The sequence below is a fragment of the Typopeltis vanoorti genome, chromosome 15 (genome assembly GCF_054136105.1).
Source record: "Typopeltis vanoorti isolate ZY-2024b chromosome 15, IOZ_Tvanoo_1.0, whole genome shotgun sequence".
Classification (NCBI taxonomy): domain Eukaryota; kingdom Metazoa; phylum Arthropoda; class Arachnida; order Uropygi; family Thelyphonidae; genus Typopeltis; species Typopeltis vanoorti.
Genome location: NC_143563.1, coordinates 16,604,456 through 16,627,247, shown reverse-complemented (window position 1 = coordinate 16,627,247; position 22,792 = coordinate 16,604,456). Strand labels below are relative to the sequence as shown.

General features: G+C 35.9%; 1 protein-coding gene across 1 annotated transcript in view; it reads right to left on the bottom strand.

Moving 5' to 3' along the window:
* The window catches only part of Cdk9 (Cyclin-dependent kinase 9), a 106,417-nt gene that overhangs the window by 60,019 nt on the left and 23,606 nt on the right, over positions 1-22,792 (bottom strand). Inside the window, exon 3 of the mRNA XM_090405887.1 lies at positions 1,686-1,782. Coding sequence (XP_090262013.1) covers positions 1,686-1,782 — 97 coding nt within the window. The remainder of the gene's footprint in view (positions 1-1,685; positions 1,783-22,792) is intronic.

Below are 22,792 nucleotides of genomic sequence, written 5' to 3'. Positions count from 1 at the left end.
TTTTTTTAAATAATAGATTGCCGATTATGTATGTTGTGCATAATGTATATACATGTAAGGCTAACATAGAACTAAATGAGTGTATAAATTTGATTAAAAATTTATTTATTGGAAATGATAACTGTAATTTAATTTAAATGCATTCATGATATCAAAACACTTGTTTTGGAATGAAAAACTGGTTTTCTCAACTTATGAAGTGTATGAGATTTACTGTTTTAAAGTAAAGTGCCATAACTATAACATGTAGTGAAGGCTTATTTTGCTTGCTTTTTGACAAAAGCCGGAATTGTGACGCATGCGTGAGGCGAAAAGAACACTAAGATTGTGAGAGAATGGGGATTTTTGAAACTTGATAGTGGATGTTTAATAAAGTCTCTCATACAGAAAGAAAAACGTTTAAAGTTATCAATTGTTTTAAGACAATGATGACTAAACATGCAGTTTGAGTTTTAACGATTGTTCGTTTTTTTTTCATATTCTTTCATATTAGAAAGAAAAAGTTCTGAACCTTAATGGAGATAAGAGAATGGAAGAAAGTGAAGATTTTCTTACAATGTGATGACTTTTAGAGAAAAACCATCAAATGAAAAGTGCAAGTGTTTTTGCGATTCTTTAAAAGGGAACACTGCAGTGTTTGCATTAGGGATTTCAGATCCATAAATTTTATTTCCAACTCTCTGGAAAATAAAACAGTGAATATTTTAAAATGAAACAAAATGTGTAAATTATGCAAAGAAAATAATGCATTTTGAATGCATCTAGAACAAGGCTGAAAATTCACTCACCACTTGTCTGTGATAAGTGGATTTCTGGAACCCTGCTAATATTAGTAATAAATCAAGAGTCAGAACAAGTTCTTTAGTTAAATGCTATAGTACTGACTACTCTTATTAAAAGAATCATTAGGGTCAAATTTTGTCCTGCTGAGAATCTAGTTTTCAATTATCACTTAATAAACAGAGGTATTCAAGCATGACATTTTGAATGTTTTACTTGCACCATTATAATCCATAATGGCTGAATTAAAGATGGGATAGAAAGAAGACGACCAGTAATGTTTCCTATTGACAACCATACAACTTCAGAAAGTATAACGCTTTAATCTAGTTAATAACATATTTCAATTTTATTCTACATTCTTCTTTCACAATTATATTAGAACCCAATATCAGTGTTGAAATGAAATTAACAAACCAGAGCACTTTGAAAACAGCAAAAAAACCAGATGGCATTTTTACTGTTCTCCTCCTTCAGAAGCACAGGTGGTATTTTCAACTGATTTGGACCAAATTTGGAATATAGTTGTTTAAGTCCTCGCAACAATTTTTGCACAAATGGATAAAAATGGAGTGCAGGAATGTGAGGTAGAAGAAAAAAAAAGCAAAATGCCACAAGAAATGATCTCAATTCAAATCATTCTGATCAGTGATTGGTTGAATGTTTTCCCTGCACCATTATAATACATAATGACTGAATTAAAGATTAAATAGAAAGAAAAAGCCCAGTAATGTTTCCTGTTGACAACCATACAAATTCGGGAAGTATAATGCTTTAATCTAATTAATAACATATTTCAATTTTATTCTAGTTGTTCTTTCACAATTATACTAGAACCAAATGTCAGTGCTAAAATAGCCAACATTTCAATCTTTATCAAAGGTATAAAAACTGAATAACTTTACCTTTGCCTTTGGTCCGGCATATTTCAAGTAAATTCACAACATTCTCATGCTTCAAGAGCTGAAGGATCTTTATTTCTCTTAATGCTGTGATCGGAAACTAAAAGATGAGAAAATCCCCTAATGCTTACTACTCTGAGGTTTTATGACATCTTACAAATGTGTTCAAAATTCTGCTCTAAAAATTTGAATTGCTGACTGCAACTTAATAAATTAAAAATTTTTTCTAATTCATTTACGGACTATAATTTAAGATTGTCAATGAACTTTAACTCAAGTTAATTAATTCAGTTTATAATTAAATAATACCACAAGTACATCAAAATAATGTTTCTCAACCACTTGATTTCAACTCAATAACCCCCACCCTCGAAGAATCAGAAAATGAAATACAGATCTGATGAATTCCCATGTCAGTGTTTATAAATATGTCATGTGTCTTCTAAAGTTACTCAAGGTTTTTTTTTTTAATATACATTATCCTATCAAGTCATAAAAAAATATAAATAGCATCCTTTATTAAAGGCAGCTAATAAAGTGTTGTCCAACATTGGATATAACTGCTTCAAAGCACTGTGGAATATTTTTTACTAATTTCTAGTTTCAAGTTGATGAGTAAGCATTAATAAGTTCCACTTTCAAAGGGCCCATCTTGGCCTTGCACCCCAGTCCTATCTTTCAGTTCATCTCTCAAGTTCTTTATTACATTCAGGTGAAGGTTTTATGCTGGCCGTTGCAATGTTCCTCTTCCAACTACATGTTCACAGTCATTACTATATGACACGAGACTTCATCGTACTTGAAATATAAGGGCCAATATTATGTAATTGTTACAATGTAGGGCATGTACAAGTGTCAAGAACAATGTAAAACTCAGCAGCCCTAAAGCTAGTGAACCTAATCCATACTACTAGAAAACGATCCCACATCATTATACTAACAGAACAAAAAATTCTCACATCCTACATGCCCAACTGCATTTATTACCCTGGAAGGTCTCATTTAAACTCATCACTCAATATGAATAATTTTTATTACTCCATTGCTTAGGTTTATGTGCCTTCCCTGTAGGACACTGCATTTTTTTTTAAACTGTTGTTGCTAATGGTAATTCCATACTCAAGAGGTTGTTCAATTTATAACATATTACTACATACATGAACTGAAAGAAGAAACTTCTTAACAGCATATTGTAGAAAATTACTAATGGATGCTCTCACTTTTCCAAACATAGATCACTCTATAGTCCTCTGGCAAGATGAAATAACCTGATTTTACTAGGACAGTTGGTCAACTCCTATCAATCAGCATTTTAGATCTATATAGTAATTTTTAGGCTCTATGGACTAATTTCTTCAGCAAGCCAACTATGGACTTAATGCTCTGCAATAAAAGATGCAGATCCCAAACCTCTCCCTCAAGAAGTACTGCTAACTCTTTTCATGTATATAGCATGCAAGACAAATAGTTTTAAATTAATTACTAATCTCCTTTATAGATTAAAAAAAAAAAAACTGCAGAAAAATGGATCATGGATCATTTACACTATCCTACTAGAAGGATAGTATTATCCATTAAAATTTGTGATACTTTAATTAGGATGGGATGAGAGACAGTGAAAGAAAAGAAAAAAGCATATCAAAGTTCCTGGCAAATATGTCAGCTTGTGCTATTAGAGAATACAGAGACAAATGTAAGAAAGCTAAACAAAAGTCCTGGGAGGACTTTGGTAAGAACATAGAAAATAAATATCAAGGTGGGAAGATATTCTGGAGGTTGTTGAAGAAGCTCAGAAATGGAGGAAAGAATGCCGTAAAAGGAATTAGAGATGATAAAGGTTACATGAAAACAGGAGAAAAAGATATGCTTGAAGTACGGAGTAATACTTCAAAAAATTGCTAAATGAAACAAGCAGTGATGAGAGCATGGTGGCAAAAAACACTGACCAGGCAAACAGTCAGGAATATATATCCATACTTGAAGTAGAAAAAACCATCAAAAGCCTGAAATGTAGAAAGGCAGCAGGAGTAGATGATATTCAACCACAAAAATGCTCAAGTAATGGAAGTATAAAAGTCTTACAGTGGGTGCACTGCATAGTTGTCCGCGCAGTTAGCCTAGTGGCTTTGTGCTTCGCAACATATGCCTGGGGAAGGAGTGCCTTGGGTTCGATGACATGAGGAACTTAAGGATCTTCCTCACCAATAGACGAGTTAGCCAGACGTGGACAGCAGAATTTTCCCCCCAGTTTATCTGGGGTTTTTCATCCCATAAGCAGGCAAACCGGCCCCGTGAACACACACGATCTACAGCCATGAATACTTAACCCCCATGAGGGGGCTCAACTTGCCCCAATATGGACGAAGGAGAAAAGGGAGGAAACTCCATATGAATAAAATAAAAATAAAACTGCATAGTTCAGAAGGCCTGGACAGAGGGACGAATTCCAGATGATTGGAGTAGAGCTCTCATAGTACTCATATATAAAAAGGTAAATAAAACTGAATGTGAGAATTACAGAAGTATTTCTCTACTGAGTGTTCCTGGTAAGATATATGCAAGTATACTTGAGAAAAGGTTGAGAAGGATTGTGGAAGAAAAGCTTGGTGAAGAACAAGCTGGATTCAGGCCAAATAGAGGCTGTCAGGATCAGATTTTCACTTTATGACAAATAGTCGAGAAATCATGAAAATATAACAAAGATATATATTTAAGTTTTGTAGATCTGGAAAAGACATATGACAAGGTGCCAAGAGAGAAACTATTCAAAACACTACAGTTATATGGTGTCAGTGGGGCATTATATCAAGCGGTACGTAGTCTTTATTTGAGTTGTAAGTCAGCAGTTAGAATTGAAAGAAATACAGGGAGATGGTTTAATGTTAAATCTGGTGTCAGAAAAGGATATACATTATCCCCTCTGTTATTCATTATCCATATGGATCACATTATGAAGGAAAGTGGTATTAAACCTGATATTAAAATTGGAGATGTTAATCTCAGCTATTTGCTTTATGCAAATGATGCTATACTTCTAAATAAATCTGTTACAAGTCTGCAAGATTCCCTGACTTAAGTGAATAATTGTTGTAATAGATATGGTATGAAGGTCAGCATTAAAAAGACAAAGATAATGAAAATAGGCAGAAACACTGAAAATATCAACTGAAATTGTGAATGGAGAATCTATAGAACAAGTAAAACATTTCAGCTACTTAGGCACGATGTTTAGTAAAGATGGTAAATTAAATATAGAAATAGACAACAGAATCAACAAAGCTGGTGTGGTAGGAAGTCAACTGAATAAATTTATATGGAATAACACAGAAATTAGCCAAAACACTAAATTAGCTGTATACAAGACAGTATTCAAGCCAATTTTAACTTATGGATCTGAGAGCTGGGCCAGAAGTAAAACGCTTGATCAAAGACTAGAGACCACAGATATGAGAATCCTGAGGAAGATTAGAGGCACGAACAGATAGCTTCAATGGCAATATCATATTAAAAAAATGAGGATATTAGGAAAGAACTTGCCATTGTCAGCATCAAAGAATGCGTTAGCAGAGCTAATTGGTCACTTAAACAGAAAATGGGAGAGGAAAGATTTGTAAAACAAATGCTCTCCAGTAGGTTGGCAGGAAAAAGATCCAGAGGAAGACCAAGATATAGATGGAGTGATACAGTAAAAAGTGCCTTAGAAGATAGAAATATAAGATCTGATAATGTTGGCATCTTGATAGATAACAGACTGATTTGGAGGAAAATTGTAGATAGGAAGTTGGTAATGATGTAAATTTTTCATGTAGTACTATCATATCCTGTGCATCCCTTCAGGGTACATGGCAGGAATTTGATGATTAAAGTGGGGTATTATAATATGAGAAGCACTATGCTAAGAGTAGAAATTTATAATTATGATGTCGTAATTTTATGTGGTATGATAATTAGTAAAAAGTTAGCGTTTTTTTTAAATACTTTTTTATGTCAAATGTTAAAAAAAAAAAAAATTAAGTTCAGAATACCAAAAGTTTAATTGAGAATATCCACTGTAATATGTATTATAATAGAATAACTGAAAATTAAAATTTTAAAAATGTATGAAATACAGATGATACACTCATAAGATTTCAACTATATTTTTGACTTCTTAGGATATGTAGTACTAAAATAAAAATCCAGTTCATGTATTTTTATTCCATTTGGCATCAAACAATTAGAAGAAGACAGATATTCATTAGTTTCATCGTCACAATAACCAAAAATTAAATATTTGGCTTTGAAACTTAAAATATGGCAATGTTTGTAGTCTAAGCTCTGACTCTCATCAGACTGTGGATAGTAAAAATGATCAAAGCTCTAATTTTCATTATCAACTAAATGAGCTCTAAAAGTATTTTCTCCTTTTTTAAGAAGAGCAATATCAAATGGCTTTTGTATTTACAGAATGGATTTTCATAAGTTTTCAGTCATGTTTGAAATAAAGAAAACCTGTAACCACAGTAAAGATATTTTAATAAGATCATCCTGTTATATAAGAAATATTTTGATCAGTACATAACAAATCTCCTTCAGTGTAGAAAAATAAACAATGAAAAATTCAAATACAAGAAATTAAAACTACATGATGAAAAACAGTTATCCTCTCATCTGCAGTCAAGATGTTGGGTTGTAAACTATTGTCAGAATAGCTAACAAAAATTTGATACAAAATACAATTAGCTTTACTGGCTCACCATAACAGGCTGATGTTTACACAGTGACTAGTAGCTTATGGCAAACTTATCTAAATCCTAACAGATATGTTCTGTACGCTCATAATTATCAACATGCAGATGACATTAAAACCTGAATATAGTTGACTTACTATAATAAAAATAGAAATATAACAAACTATCACGTCTTGATCAAACCCTACAAGCATAATACTATTTTAAAGAAAATTCACAAAAGAAAACTATTCCTATGGTCCCTACAAGTTTGCTATAGTGAGAGCTGATTGTATTTTTTTGAACATACCATATATATTCATCACACACTGAGGCTATATTAATAAGAAGGATATGTCAATGTATCCCTATATATGAAATTCAGCTAATTTTTTGGTAACAATATCATTTGCACACAGAAATAGAAAAGAGTAGTGTTAAGATAGTTAATGCACATAAGCACAGTCATGATACCTGAACTTTTTTAGCCTGACACAATAGTACAGTGCCAAATATTGGTGGTATTTGTGCATTCTAACCTATTTCCTACTCACCTTAAGTGGACACAGCAATTAAGCAGAAAACTTCCTCTTTACATGATAAATCTTTCACTCATTGATAGCCAAAATTCAAATATGTAAAGGAATGACTTGGCCAAGCCTTCAGAATCTATCAAACTGATGCTATATGGCAAGGCACAAGTCAAAATATGAAAGCATGGCAAAGTATGATCACTGTGCAAAACTGCAGAAAATTACTAAGCCTTCTTCCTGTGAGGAAACAGAAAAAGCATTACTAATTGATTCAAATGATCAAGAACTATGAACATTATGACATACCATAGGCCCTACCCCAATACAAAAACAACAGCTGAAGAAAATAATTTTGAAGGATAAAAAAAACAAAAACAACCCTTTCTTGTACTGTTGCTTTTGTGAAAGTAGTCTGTATTTGCATAGACTATGATATACAAAAATGTTTATGGTTATTGATCTTTTGAATAAGTTCAATCTGATCCAAAATTCAAACCATACTAAATGGAGAAAAAATTTTTTTTAAAAAAAGCCAAAGAATAATGAAAGCAGAGAAAGAAAGAACACACTACCAGATCAAAACATCTCTATTCCAATGGCACTTCCTATGAGAAGCAGTTTATTTAAATCCCCACTGCCTTTCTGAGTATTTATAATTTTCTTCCCTTTACTTCTTCCCTTATTGCTCTTCCACATCCAATTAAAATTAACTGCCTCTCCATCATGACATGTCTGTTCTTTTTTCAGTGCACTATCTCAAATGCAAAGAACACTTTTATATTTATTTCATAAAAGAGCATTGATCTGCTAACTGTATTAAGTAACACTGATCACAAAATGAAAACTGAAATGGAAAATATCTTTAGTATATTAAAACATACATTTTAATATACATAAGTTTTAATCAATTTTAAGTTCATCATCATCAAATTCCTGCCATGTACCCTCAAGGGATGCACAGGATATGATAGTACTACATGAAAAATTTACATCATTACCAACTCCCTATCTACAATTTTTCTCCAAATCAGTCTGTTACCTGTCAAGACTTCAACATTGTCAAATATTATATTTTATATCTTCCAAGGCACTTTTTACCATATCAATCCACCTATATCTTGGTATTCCTTCTGCCAACCTGGCAGAGAACACTTGTTTTGCTAATCTTTCCTTGCCCATTCTGTTTAAGTGACCACACCATCTGCAGTTTTAAGTTTTAAAACATAAAACTCACCGTAGGATGTTTTGAATGATAATGTGTAAAAACTGCCATTCATCCGCAGACAAGATGAATGCGGAATTCCGGACATTGACTGGAACATGAATCGAAACTTCATGACCATCGAAACCTGTGTTTCGAAGGTAGAACCACAATATGCAAGCCCCATGTTACCCAAACCAGCATGTAGCATTGTCTTCAGTGGTGCAAAGAATGCATACAAAGGGATGTGGAAATTTGGAAAGCTGTTATGGAGCGACAAATCATGCTACACTCTCTACCGAGAAGATGGACAGGTGTGGCAGATGCCTGGTAAATGTATCTTAGCTGAGTGCATAACCTCAACCACAAAGGCGGCTGTGTGATGTTCCAGTTTTGGCCTTGGAGATGTTTGTGGTGCCACGAACATTGAACTCCGAGAGGTATCTGAACATTCTGGTCAATGCAATGCTTCCTATTTTGTGGCATTTCTATGGAACTAACCATTGTCTCTTTCAGCAAGACAATGCACTGTGTCATAAGGCAGCTGTAACCATGGTTTGTAGACATGACCAACACCACACTTGGCTGGCCTGCACAGAGCTCTGATCTCAGCCCTATAGAACATCTGTTGGATGAAATGGAGTTCGGATGAGGTCAAGGAACATCCTCCCAACAACAGTCACCAGGACCTGTTTAGATTCCTACAGGAACAATGATGCAATATTCCCACTGACTGCTTTTGTATGCTTGTGGAAAGTATGCCCTGTAGGATTGCTGCAGTCATCACAGTGAAAGGATGTTCTACATCTTATTAAGGTGGTCACCATGGCTGTTTCTTCATCATACGATGGTGTCCGTTGAATTCTTCCCAAGCATTATATATCTCATAATTTAGCATCTTGCAATTTTTAACAATAAAAAACATGTTCAAATTTATGGATGTAGACGACATAAATGTAATCCTATGGGACATGAAGGTCAATGTCTGTACGCTGACATGAAGTTGTATTCATAATACAGTTGAAACAATGATGGGACAATTTGCCCTTTGGTAGGAAAAGCCCAAGTTTCATTCTTGTTATTATAAGAATCTTTATATGGACTTTTGCAATTGAAGGTGAGTTATCTAATTAGGGAACAGAGTTTTTCTCTAAAAGACTGCTTTTCCATCCCCACATACAAGGAAATCAGAGAACAAAATTAACAAACAAAAATACCATATGGTGGTGGCAGATGGCATATAGTGTGATAGTGGATTAAGTAGTATACATCCTCCTCCTCCCCCAACACACACACACAGTCCAATGAAACTGTGGAGGTGTCATAATTGTTATTAATGAACAGAAATGCTATCCTAAAAGCTTATGTAAGTTAAGAATAACAGAAATAATTAAGAACATATCCAGCCCTTTGAAATAATTGTGTATGATCAGATACACGATTTAATAACATTTTGCAAGAGTATATGAAAACACTGGTGAATTAGGAGAGGAAATACTGATTGAGAAGAAAGCTTTAACTTATGACTACCCACACAAGATTGAGGGAAATGCTGATAGCTTAAATGATTTTGCAATTATTTTCTCCCTTTTCAATACACTAGTGGCACGACTTCATAATGGCTCATTATCCTTTTCCACTTAGAGAAAACCCACTCGTACAGGAAGGTATTTACGTAAACACCTCCACCCTTCCCAACAGTATGGCATCCTCAAAAACACTCACCAAGCCAAGGCTATTTGCTGAAATGATAGCCCTTGAAACTGAACTCAGGGACCTTTGCAGCACCTTTTCAGACAATGGCTACAGCCCATATAAAATACATAAAATATTGCATCCATCCTTCCAACACACAACAAAACCATTTCCATCCCATATATTAAAGGTACATCAGAAAATAGCCAAAGTTCTCTGCAAAAATAATATCCATATCCCTTTCAAACCTTTCATTCAACTGGCTACCTTCACACATTCTCCTAAAGACCAACTACATCCTCTTGAACATCCTGGAGAGTATATAAGGTCCTTATGCCTTCAGTTTGGCTTACTTTGGACAGACTGGTAGATCAATTAACATCCACCGTGAACATAAAAATTGCACCTGCAATCATCTGTATGGCAACTTGGGATCTGAGAGAGCAATTATAGAATTAGCAGACTATGAAACTCTACCCTAACGTTAATAAGTATAGCTGTATTTATTTGTCTAAGATCTCGAAAACAGCCATTTAAGACCACATTTAGTTTGATTTCTTTGAAATAATTTTGTTTTATCCGACCTACAGGTCACTATAATAGAATATTACTTTTTTTTTTTCCATCATCATCATCATCAAATTCCTGCCATGTACCCTCAAGGGGTGTACAGGATATGACAGTACTACATGAAAAAATTACATCATTACTAACTTCCTATCTACAATTTTCCTCCAAATCAGTCTGTTACTTGTCAAGACTCCAACATTATCAGATCTTATATTTCTATCGTCTAAGGCACTTTGTACCGTATCAATCCACCTATATCTTGGTCTTCCTCTGGGTCGTTTTCCTGCCAACCTGGCAGAGAACACTTGTTTTGCTAATCTTTCCTCTCCCATTCTATTTAAGTGAACATACCATCTGAGATTAGCTCTGCTAACGCATTCCTGGATGCTGACAATGTCAAGTTCTTTCCTAATATCCTCATTTTTAATATGATATTGCCATTGATGCCATCTGTTCACGCGTCTAATCTTTCTCAGGACTCTCATATCTGCGGTCTCTAGTCTTTGGTCAAGTGTTTTACTTCTGACCCAGCTCTCAGATCCATAAGTTAAAATTGGTTTGAACACGGTCTTGTATACAGCTAATTTAGTGTTCCGACTAATTTCTTTCTTATTCCATATGAATTTATTCAATTGACTTCCCACGATACCAGCTTTGCTGATTCTGTTGTCTATTTCTATATTTAGTTTACCATCTTCAGTAAAAATTGTGCCTAAGTAGCTGAAATGTTTTACTTGTTCCACAGGTTTTCCATTCACAACACAGTTGACATTTTCAATGAGTCTGCCTATTTTCATTGTCTTTGTCTTTTTATTGCTGACCTTCATACCATATCTATTACAACAGCTATTCAATTTAGTCAGAGAATCTTGCAGACTTGTAGCGGATTTATTTAGAAGTATAACATCATCCGCATAAAGCAAAGAGCTGACATTAACATCTCCAATTTTGATATCAGGTTTAATACCACATTCCTTCATAATGTGATCCATATAGATAATGAATAACAGAGGGGATAACGTACATCCTTGTCTCACACCAGATTTAACATTAAACCATCTTCCTGTACTTCCTTCAATTCTAACTGCAGACTCACAACTCAAATATAGACTAAGTATTGCTTGATATAATGCCCCATTGACACCATATAACTGCAGCGTATTGAATAGCTTCTCTCTTGGCACCTTGTCATATGCCTTTTCCAAACCGACAAAACTTAAATACAGATCTTTGTTATATTCCCATGCTTTCTCGACTATTTGTCGTAAAGTGAAGATCTGATCCTGACAGCCTCTATTTGGCCTGAATCCAGCTTGTTCTTCACCAAGCTTTTCTTCCACAATTCTTCTCAACCGTTTCTCAAGTATACTTGCATAGATCTTGCCAGGAACACTCAGTAGGGAAATACCTCTGTAATTCTCACATTCAGTTTTATTTCCCTTTTTATATATGGGTACTATGAGAGCTCTACTCCAATCATCGGGAATTCGTCCCTCTGTCCAGGCTTTCTGAACTATGCAGTGCAGCCACTGTAAGACTCTTATACCACCATACTTCAGCATTTCTGGTCGAATATCATCTACTCCTGCTGCCTTTCCACATTTCAAGCCTTTGATGGCTTTTTCTACTTCAAGTATGGATATGTATTCCTGACTGCATGCCTGGTCAGTGTTTTTTATCACTGTGCTGTCATCACTGCTTGTTTCATTTAGCAGTTTTTCAAAGTAATTACTCCATACTTCAAGGATATCTTTTTCTCCTGTTTTCATTTCACCTTTATCATCTCTAATTCCTTTTACAGCACTCTTTCCTCCATTCCTAAGCTTCTTCAACAACCTCCAGAATATTTTGCCACCTTCTTGATATTTATTTTCTATATTCTTGCCAAAGTCCTCCCATGACTTTTGTTTAGCTAGTTTTACACACTGTTTAGCTTTCTTACATTTGTCTCTGTATTCCGTAAGAGTAAAAGCTGACTTATTTGCCAGGAACTTTTGATATGCTTTCTTCTTTTCCTTCACTGTCTCTTTAACTTCCTGTGTCCACCAGGGAGTTCTGATTTTTTTATCTTTGCACACAACCTCACCACATGCCTCTCTGGCAGAATCAATCAATGTTTCCTTTAGAGTTTGCCACTGAATCTCCAAGGTTTGATTCCTGTTCTCAAACTCTTTCATTTTCTTTTCAATAATATTTCTGTATTTTAGTCTACAGTTTACATCTGAGAGCTGCTCAACTTTTATTCGCTTTAAAACTTTCTTACATGTTATTCTTTTCAATATGAAATTCAATTTTATCCTGCTCAAGACTAAATAGTGAGCACTTCCAATTTCAAATCCTCTGTACACTCTGGTGTCCTGCACCAGGGAGAAAACATCACTATCAACAATAACATAGTCAATGAGACTTTTCTTATTCCTAGCCTCTTCTCTCCATGTGAATTTGTGCACATTTTTATGTTGGAACATGGTGTTAGTAATAACCAGTCCATGTCCTGAGCAGAAATCCAACAGATATTTGCCATTATTATTAGCTTTGCTCTTTTCTCCAAATTTTCCCAAAATATTTTTGTATGTCTCACAATCATTTCCTACTCTACTATTTAGATCCCCAACAAGGACCAACTTTTCCTTTTTCATTGTGTCAGTTGCTTTTTCTAAAGCCTCAAAAAATTCCTCCACTTCTACCTTAGTAGAACCTTCTGTGGGACCATAGGCACAAATAAGTCTCATTGTCCAGTTCCCCATTCTCATATTTGCCCACATTACTCTACTTGAGACTGACTGCCATTCAAGAAGATTAGCCTTGTATTTTGTGTTGAATACTATGGCTACTCCTTCTTTTCCTTGATTGTTATTGCCTGAATATAACATTTTATATTTATTGCTCAGAAAGATCTCACCAGTTTTGGTCTTTTTTGTTTCAGTCACCCCTATTATGTCGATCTGGTACTTATCTAATTCCTCAGCTAGCTCCATTTCTTTGCCATTCAGGCTTCTTACGTTGATAGTACCGATCTTTAACTCTGGTGATGTTGAGTTGGGGTTTGTTTTCAGATTTGTTCCAGTAGCTGACTTTTCGCTGTTCGCCCTGGTTCCCTGGCAAAAACAACGGGGGCCTTGTTTAACCGGGCGACGCCCCAGCCGGCATGAAATTTTGTCATGTTGTACCATCATTTTTTATTTTGGTTTAACCAATAAGAATACAATTTGGTCGGCTAAATCCCAAATTGCCAGCCCATCCTCGTTCGTTCAGTATCAAAGTAGATACCCAACAGGGTGCACCACGAGAAGGTGAGGATTGGACATTAGGTCAGAAGCCCTGGTCGGTTCTCCGCATTCCTTTAAAGGCTATGTGGAGGTCTCCTCTCAGTTATACAGCTTTGACCCTTAAGCACCCCGTAGTGGATTTTTTTTTTTTTGTACTCACAAATTTTCTTTAACAATCTAATTGAGCACTGAATGTCTCATAATTTGTGTTCTGAGCTAAATAAACAAAATATTAGCTCAATAATTTATTCATTTATTTTGTTTGTTCTCCTGTGTTCTGTAAAAGCAGTATTACAAACAACTCAGTTTCTTTTTAATATTCAATGAACTGCTGAGAATGGGAAGAGTATCTTCTAAGCAGACATTTGGAAGGATTATTTCCATCTGTAATGGTGGTTCTCACAAAATGGAGAGAATTAACAAAAAGTTAATGTCATTAATATTATAGACAAGGTAATGAAAAAATTAATTGGGAATCAAAGAATATGGACTCAGACATACAAATATTTTTCATACAAAAATTAAAATATCCATAAAACAGGAACAAAACCTTAGAGGCTCACTGGTAGACTTAGAATTGCGCGATTCAGCTAAGGAACATAGCAATTCTTGGCAAGGAGAAAAAAAAGCTACAAACTTCAGTGTATTCAAGTTAAAGAGGCAGTCCCAGAAAAAGAAGAAAGTATATCAAAAGTTATTTCTGGCAAGTAAATCAGTATGTGCTCTGAAAGAAAACAGAAAAATGTAAGAAAGTTGTGCAATACATAAAAGTACACAGGAGAGTCAACTGAATAAATCGATATGATAGAAGAGAGAAATTAATCCAATTAGCTATATATAAGACTGTGCAAACCAATTTTAAGCTATGAATCTGAGAAAAATTGGGAGTGTAAAGAGAGCCTATGATATCTTACATTAATCTAGTGGTAAAACTTTTTTACAAAGGCAGAATCATATTAAAAATGAAATTTGGAAGTTGACATTGTTAGAATTCAAGAGCATGTAAGAATAGCCAATTGAAGGTGGCTATTATGATCATTTAAGCAGAATGGGAGAAGAAAGATTAGCATAACATGTTTGATGATGCCAGGAAGGCTGATGATGCCAGCAACAAAAAGACCCAGAGAAAGACTAGGCTCTAGATGGACTGACAGCACTGGAGTCCTGACATATGAAGCAATTTGGAGAAAAACTGTCAATAGACAATAATAATGCATTCCAAAGATCTGAGGCACCAACATTATACTGATTATTAAATATATGAAGAGCCAAAGGCTTCAATTCGGCAACATATGACTTGTTTAAGTTAAGGGATATTACATCCCATATCGTTTATTATACCGATAGCTACCAAGTTGACAGGAAGAAATTGGATGACAGATGACAAAGTACTGTTTGACCACAGATGAGAGAACCCTTGACATGGCAGAAGGAGGATCCATTCCGATAATAGGGTAATAGTGGGATGAGTGTTTATTATTACACATCGGAAAATTAGCTTTTCTTTTATGAACATTCCAGTTTATAAAGTAACTATTTTGCTTGTATAACAGTTGAAAAATTTTACGTATAAAGCATGTCATTTCACATGTTGGTGACAAATTCATACATCTATTATTCTTTTCTCCCCTTCAATATGAATTGACTCTTCTTGACATTCTGCCAGCTACAGTTCTCTCAACTGTGGGCAGACAGTATTCAAAGAAGGATCATAAAAGTAAGGCAGTTAGGAATGGAATACCCTAGTGTGGTATTAGGGACTGTTGCTATTTAATCTATTTATGAATTATTTCTGTTCGAATATAAAGAATTTCCATTGAGATAATGTGAAGTCGAGTAGGGATGTCAACTATTAATATTTCAGTTTTTTGAATTGAAGGTATTCAGGGAGGGGGCAGGGGTTTCTAGGCAAGAACAACAAATCTATAGTACATCAGTTACAAGTGTGAGATGCAAGCAAAGATTGAGAAAGAAGAAATCTATTGACATTCTTTTTAAAGAGCTGGAGGTTGAAGTTCTTTGGAAATACAATGAGGAAGGCTGTTCCAGAAGACAGAGGTAGATGGAATAATGAGGAAGAGAAGTAGGTTCAATGAGTTTGCAGCTGTACCATAAAGGGGTGCTGGATAGCAGCTGCTCTTGTTTTAACAGGCCTAACAGCAAGTGGAAGAATGATGTTTGCCAATTCAATGGATCAGTGACCATGAAGTACCTATACAACAGTTATAGAATTGATGCATTTTTTTCAACTCTATTCCTTCTCTTCAAGCTGTTTCTCATCTGTGAGAAAGAGGTTGAAGAGAAGGGTCATCTATGAGCCGAATTGTTCTCCTCTAGACTCTTGCTCTTTTTAGGGAAGTTTCAGGTGCACCACCTCAAATGTATAAACAGTCTTCTAAGAATGGGTGGATTAAGGATTTATATAAGGTTAACAGATGGGTGGGTATAAAATAGCTTCTTGAACAGAAAACAATACCTATTTTTTTTTTAGAGGCTGAGTAAGCCATTGATGTGGCATGCTTATGACAGGAAATGTTGAAGAGAAATGTTAGAACAAGCACAGAGATCTGCTCCAGCTTGGTGATTTGTATATTACTACTGAGGGTAAGGGAAGGTGAGCTGAGATCCCTTTGTGAGATAAAAGGCAGGACTGTGTTTTAGTGGCATCAAAGGTGACCAGGTTATCCTAGCTCCAAAGAAGGATGGTATAAAGATCAGTGTTTAAAACACTCTTGGAGATTTGGATGCTTGAGATGAATGAGAACTACATGGTTTGATGAATGGAATGTCATTGGCAAAGCTGTAGATAGGATTGGTGGCGACTGAGAGTAGGTAATTTATGTATAAGAGGATAAGTAATAAAACAGAGCTCTGATTCATGCCTACATTGGTGGCAAAGTCCAAAAAGAACATTATGTTCATCATGACATGTGGTAAATGACCAGAGAGAAAGCTGGCTATCCAATTAAGACTAGTAGACTGAAAGAAAGCAGTTTGCAAAGCAGGTCTTGATATCCAACAACTGAAAGCCCTGGAAATGTCAAAGGCAACAGCACATATTTATCCAAATGTTTCCACAGCAGCATGCTCAGTGTAGACTAAGATCAGCTGTGAATCTAGATTGTCTGGTGGTCACTGATTAATTGGTGAGCTAAGTAGTGGAGAGTTGACTGTCAATAACCTGATCTTTTTAGAGAGGACTAAGGTGATGGTGATTGGTCAATAGCTAGATGGTAGGCTTTTATCTCACTTTATTGCTTCGTGTTGGGATAGGTGCCAGCTGAGTACAGAAAAGTGAGGACAGGTGTTAGCTCTGGTACACAACATTTGAGTTCAACTGGAGAGTTATCATTGGGACTAGAAGACTTTTATTTAGTCCAGGCAATTTACTATTCTTATATCTTTTTTTTTTTGCTTAAAGACCACTGGAGGCATACCAGTGCTTAGTTACTGGCATGGAAGTAGGCAATTTGCCTTGTCATCTATGCAGGAGTTCAAGAAAACTAGTAATGCCAGGAAGTCAGCTTAGTCTTTGGGTGCTTTAACAGTGGTGCCATCTAGATGAGAGAGGTGGAAGCACAGGTGAACAGAAGTTGCATCCTATGGCCTTTGTGAAGGACCAAAAGGCATAGATAGTCTCCATAGTTCAGTTGGTATTGATGAAGCCCTGTGGTTGGAAAAATTTGGGTTCGATTTCTGTCCATGCCATGAGGAACCTTTATCTGGTCTCTTTCAACTAAATGCGAGTTAGCCCGTCTCATACAGAGGTAGAGAGATTTTTCTCTCAGAAACTGGTTTTTCATCCCTCAGAACAGGCAAACCAGCCAATTTATAGACAAGAATACTTAAAGGCATAGAGGGTAACTGCCTTATCCTCGTATTACGGTTAGAAAATCCAAGGATACTTGGAAGGCCATGGGGACTTAAGTGCCTCTTAGAGCCACTGATGGATGGAAAAGGTACAGATTCCATTTCAACAAGAGGCAAATTTCCTGCTACTGGTCTTTGTGAAGATGGATTTGCTGCTAGTTGTTTTATATTTAGCACATGCTTCAGCAAAAGCTAAGTATGAAGATGGAGTTCTTGTCAAAAGCCACTGTAAGCCAAGTCTTTTTTCTTCTATACACCTTCTGTTGAACCAGATCTTGGAAAGTGGACAAGAATTTTGGGTAGAAAGGGGGAGGGGGGGATAAAAGCCTCCATGCTAATGAAGGTAATCTGTGACTCAGTTTAGGTCAAAAGAGTGGAAGCAATAGTTTTTTTCATGGTCTGACTAGTAGACCATGAAGTAGTAGTGAATCATAACAGGAACTGGTAGTTGATTACTTGCAATTTGATGAATATATATAACAGAAGAAAGAGGAAAATTTTTATGTAATCCCATACACGAGCTGTTGTTTGTCCTACAGTACAGAAATATTGCACAGAGAGTTGAGAAAAGTTTCTTCTATCTTATTGACTAATTATTTTTATACTAAAACTCGAAGCAGATAGCAATTAGCTAACATGAAAATTTCCACGTCTAATTCTTAACTGGTTAAGAATTAACGTGGAAATTTATTCTTTCATATCCTTCACATGTGTTTTAGAGACAAAAGTTTGGATAAGGGATGAGGATTTAACGTGGAATGGAAAATGAATGTTTCCATACAAATAATTGTTTCAGTCAAATGAATTGCAAACAATCCGTCCAAGGAAATGGAGATCATCCAACTCTACATACTTATGCCAAGCAACACACAGATGAGCGTTTCTCCATGGGAGAAGAGTAACATTCGATAGGGGTCTGAATGTGCCAACAATATACAGGGTGTCCCAAAATTCACGCAAGAAGTAATTTTGATAGAAAACACAGGTTTTTAATTAAAAATTGTGATTTCTTATTGATTCATAAAGTATACAGGGTTATGCATGGAATAGCATATCGGGTAAATGGCCTCCACGGCTTTGCTGGCACATACACACTCTTTTGTCGAAATTTTCCATGAAAGTTTTGCATAAACGTGGCTGAATTTCGTTGATACAGCACTCAATTTCCTCCTTCAAGGCATGGGTGGTCATGGGCTTGTTGACATAAACCTTAGACTTCAAAAAACCCAAAGAAAAAAGTCCAACGGCGTTAAGTCACATGATCTGGGCGGCCAATTCTGATCACCAAAACGAGAAATTACACGACCAGGAAATGACTCATGCAGTAATTGAATTGTTTCTCGGGCTGTATGGTATGTGGCACCGTCTTGTTGAAACCACATGTCGTCTACATCCATATCTTGCAATTTAGGCACAAAAAACTGGATTATCATGTCGTGATAGTGAGCACCATTAACTGTTATTGCCTTACCAGCCGCATTGTCAAAGAAGAATGGATCGATGATGCCTCCAGCTCAAAATCCGCACCACAGTGACACGTTGTGGATGCATTTGTTTCTCAACAATCACTCGTGGATTTTCTGAACCCCAAATACGACAATTTTGTCGATTAACGAAGCCATCAAGATGAAAATGAGCCTCATCGCTGAAGATGATCTTGTTCGAAAAATAAGCATCCACTTGTTGTTGTTCCATAATCTATTCAACGAACTCTCTTCACTGTGTGTGGTCAGTAGGCTTCAATTCTTGAGTCAATTGAACTTTGTAAGTATAAAAGATGCAAATCTTTCATGAGAATATGCTGTAGAGAGCTTCTCGAAAGACACAATTCAAGACCATGGTGCCGAATTGATGTTCCTGGACTCTCAGCAACACTCTCACGAACTGCTTCGATGGTTTCTGTTGAACAACTTGTTGAAGGAAGGCCAAAGTGTATAAGATCACTAATTGATCCAGTTTTCTTGAATTTTTTAATTAATCTTTTCACAGTTGATGAAGTTAAATCACTATTCCGACCATATTTTGTACGAAAATTGCGAACTGTAGCTGCCAAACCTTGCAGCTACAGTTCGCAATTTTTTAAAATATTTTAAATATTTTAAAATATTGTTGAGCAATATTTTAAAATATTGCTCAACAATGAAAATGTGTTGTTCTTTCTTGTAGCACTCCATTTTTAATAACTCTGAACTGTCAGCTGTCACACTGTCTTTTTTTTTCTCGTTGGCAACACTTTACTGCACAAATGGCGCTAAATTTAAATCTTGCGTGAATTTTGGGACACCCTGTACTTAACAGGTCATCACTAGTGAAGGAGATATGAGTGTTTCGAGAGCAGCTGAGGTTATCTGATATTCTATTGAGCATGGTGAACAATTTATGGGAGCCTGCCCCAATGCTGATAACAAATGAAAGTTGGACTGAAAAAAAAAACATTAATGGTCACCACAATAGATATGATGTCAGGGAAAAAACCTCTCAAGACAAAATTATGTAGCTTCAATTTAATTTTTAATTTGATGATTTCATATAGAATGACCCATATGTAAACATTTCTCTCCTCTTAGAAAACTAAAAAGGTACAAAATTCATTTGAAGCAATTTTATAATCAATTACTCCATTTTTAATAACCCTGAACTGTCAGCTGTCACACTGTCTTTTTTTTTCTCGTTGGCAACACTTTACCGCACAAATGGCGCTAAATTTAAATCTTGCGTGAATTTTGGGACACCCTGTACTTAACATATAATAGATTTAGTTTAATCCTTTATCCCAGTGAGAGCAAACAAAGTTTGCGCCTGAAAATATCTTCAGGACTAAATATAGTGTTGTACTATCTTATCCAGTAAGTAGTGCAACACCAAGGCAACTCGTGGCAAAGGTGGAGCAAGCTACCAGGCACTTCTAACCCAGTATCTCCCATAATGCAAAACACATTTCCTATGTGGATATGTATACTGTTATGCATTAAAGGGATTGGCCATCTACCCAGACTAGTTTCGACCTTTATTGAGGTCTCTTCAGTGGGAGCCAGGCCCAGAGCTGGAGATACCAGGCAGAAGTAGTAGCAAGTCATCTGTGCCTATGGGAGTTGCCAAAAGGTTTATCACCTTTTTTAAAAATTACTCTGGATTTAGAGAAAGATGTTGAAAATTTATTTATCACTAGGTTAGACTATAATAGATTTAGTTTAATCCTTTATCCCAGTGAGAGCAAACAAAGTTTGCGCCTGAAAATATCTTCAGGACTAAATATAGTGTTGTACTATCTTATCCAGTAAGTAGTGCAACACCAAGGCAACTCGTGGCAAAGGTGGAGCAAGCTACCAGGCACTTCTAACCCAGTATCTCCCATAATGCAAAACACATTTCCTATGTGGATATGTATACTGTTATGCATTAAAGGGATTGGCCATCTACCCAGACTAGTTTCGACCTTTATTGAGGTCTCTTCAGTGGGAGCCAGGCCCAGAGCTGGAGATACCAGGCAGAAGTAGTAGCAAGTCATCTGTGCCTTTAATTTTTCCCTTTAATGCATAACAGTATACATATCCACATAGGAAATGTGTTTTGCATTATGGGAGATACTGGGTTAGAAGTGCCTGGTAGCTTGCTCCACCTTTGCCACGAGTTGCCTTGGTGTTGCACTACTTACTGGATAAGATAGTACAACACTATATTTAGTCCTGAAGATATTTTCAGGCGCAAACTTTGTTTGCTCTCACTGGGATAAAGGATTAAACTAAATCTATTATAGTCTAACCTAGTGATAAATAAATTTTCAACATCTTTCTCTAAATCCAGAGTAATTTTTAAAAAAGGTGATAAACCTTTTGGCAACTCCCATAGGCACAGATGACTTGCTACTACTTCTGCCTGGTATCTCCAGCTCTGGGCCTGGCTCCCACTGAAGAGACCTCAATAAAGGTCGAAACTAGTCTGGGTAGATGGCCAATCCCTTTAATGCATAACAGTATACATATCCACATAGGAAATGTGTTTTGCATTATGGGAGATACTGGGTTAGAAGTGCCTGGTAGCTTGCTCCACCTTTGCCACGAGTTGCCTTGGTGTTGCACTACTTACTGGATAAGATAGTACAACACTATATTTAGTCCTGAAGATATTTTCAGGAGCAAACTTTGTTTGCTCTCACTGGGATAAAGGATTAAACTAAATCTATTATAGTCTAACCTAGTGATAAATAAATTTTCAACATCTTTCTCTAAATCCAGAGTAATTTTTAAAAAAGGTGATAAACCTTTTGGCAACTCCCATAGGCACAGATGACTTGCTACTACTTCTGCCTGGTATCTCCAGCTCTGGGCCTGGCTCCCACTGAAGAGACCTCAATAAAGGTCGAAACTAGTCTGGGTAGATGGCCAATCCCTTTAATGCATAACAGTATACATATCCACATAGGAAATGTGTTTTGCATTATGGGAGATACTGGGTTAGAAGTGCCTGGTAGCTTGCTCCACCTTTGCCACGAGTTGCCTTGGTGTTGCACTACTTACTGGATAAGATAGTACAACACTATATTTAGTCCTGAAGATATTTTCAGGCGCAAACTTTGTTTGCTCTCACTGGGATAAAGGATTAAACTAAATCTATTATAGTCTAACCTAGTGATAAATAAATTTTCAACTGTACTTAACAGGTCATCACTAGTGAAGGAGATATGAGTGTTTCGAGAGCAGCTGAGGTTATCTGATATTCTATTGAGCATGGTGAACAATTTATGGGAGCCTGCCCCAATGCTGATAACAAATGAAAGTTGGACTGAAAAAAAAAACATTAATGGTCACCACAATAGATATGATGTCAGGGAAAAAACCTCTCAAGACAAAATTATGTAGCTTCAATTTAATTTTTAATTTGATGATTTCATATAGAATGACCCATATGTAAACATTTCTCTCCTCTTAGAAAACTAAAAAGGTACAAAATTCATTTGAAGCAATTTTATAATCAATTACACCATTTTTAATAACCCTGAACTGTCAGCTGTCACACTGTCTTTTTTTTTCTCGTTGGCAACACTTTACCGCACAAATGGCGCTAAATTTAAATCTTGCGTGAATTTTGGGACACCCTGTACTTAACAGGTCATCACTAGTGAAGGAGATATGAGTGTTTCGAGAGCAGCTGAGGTTATCTGATATTCTATTGAGCATGGTGAACAATTTATGGGAGCCTGCCCCAATGCTGATAACAAATGAAAGTTGGACTGAAAAAAAAAACATTAATGGTCACCACAATA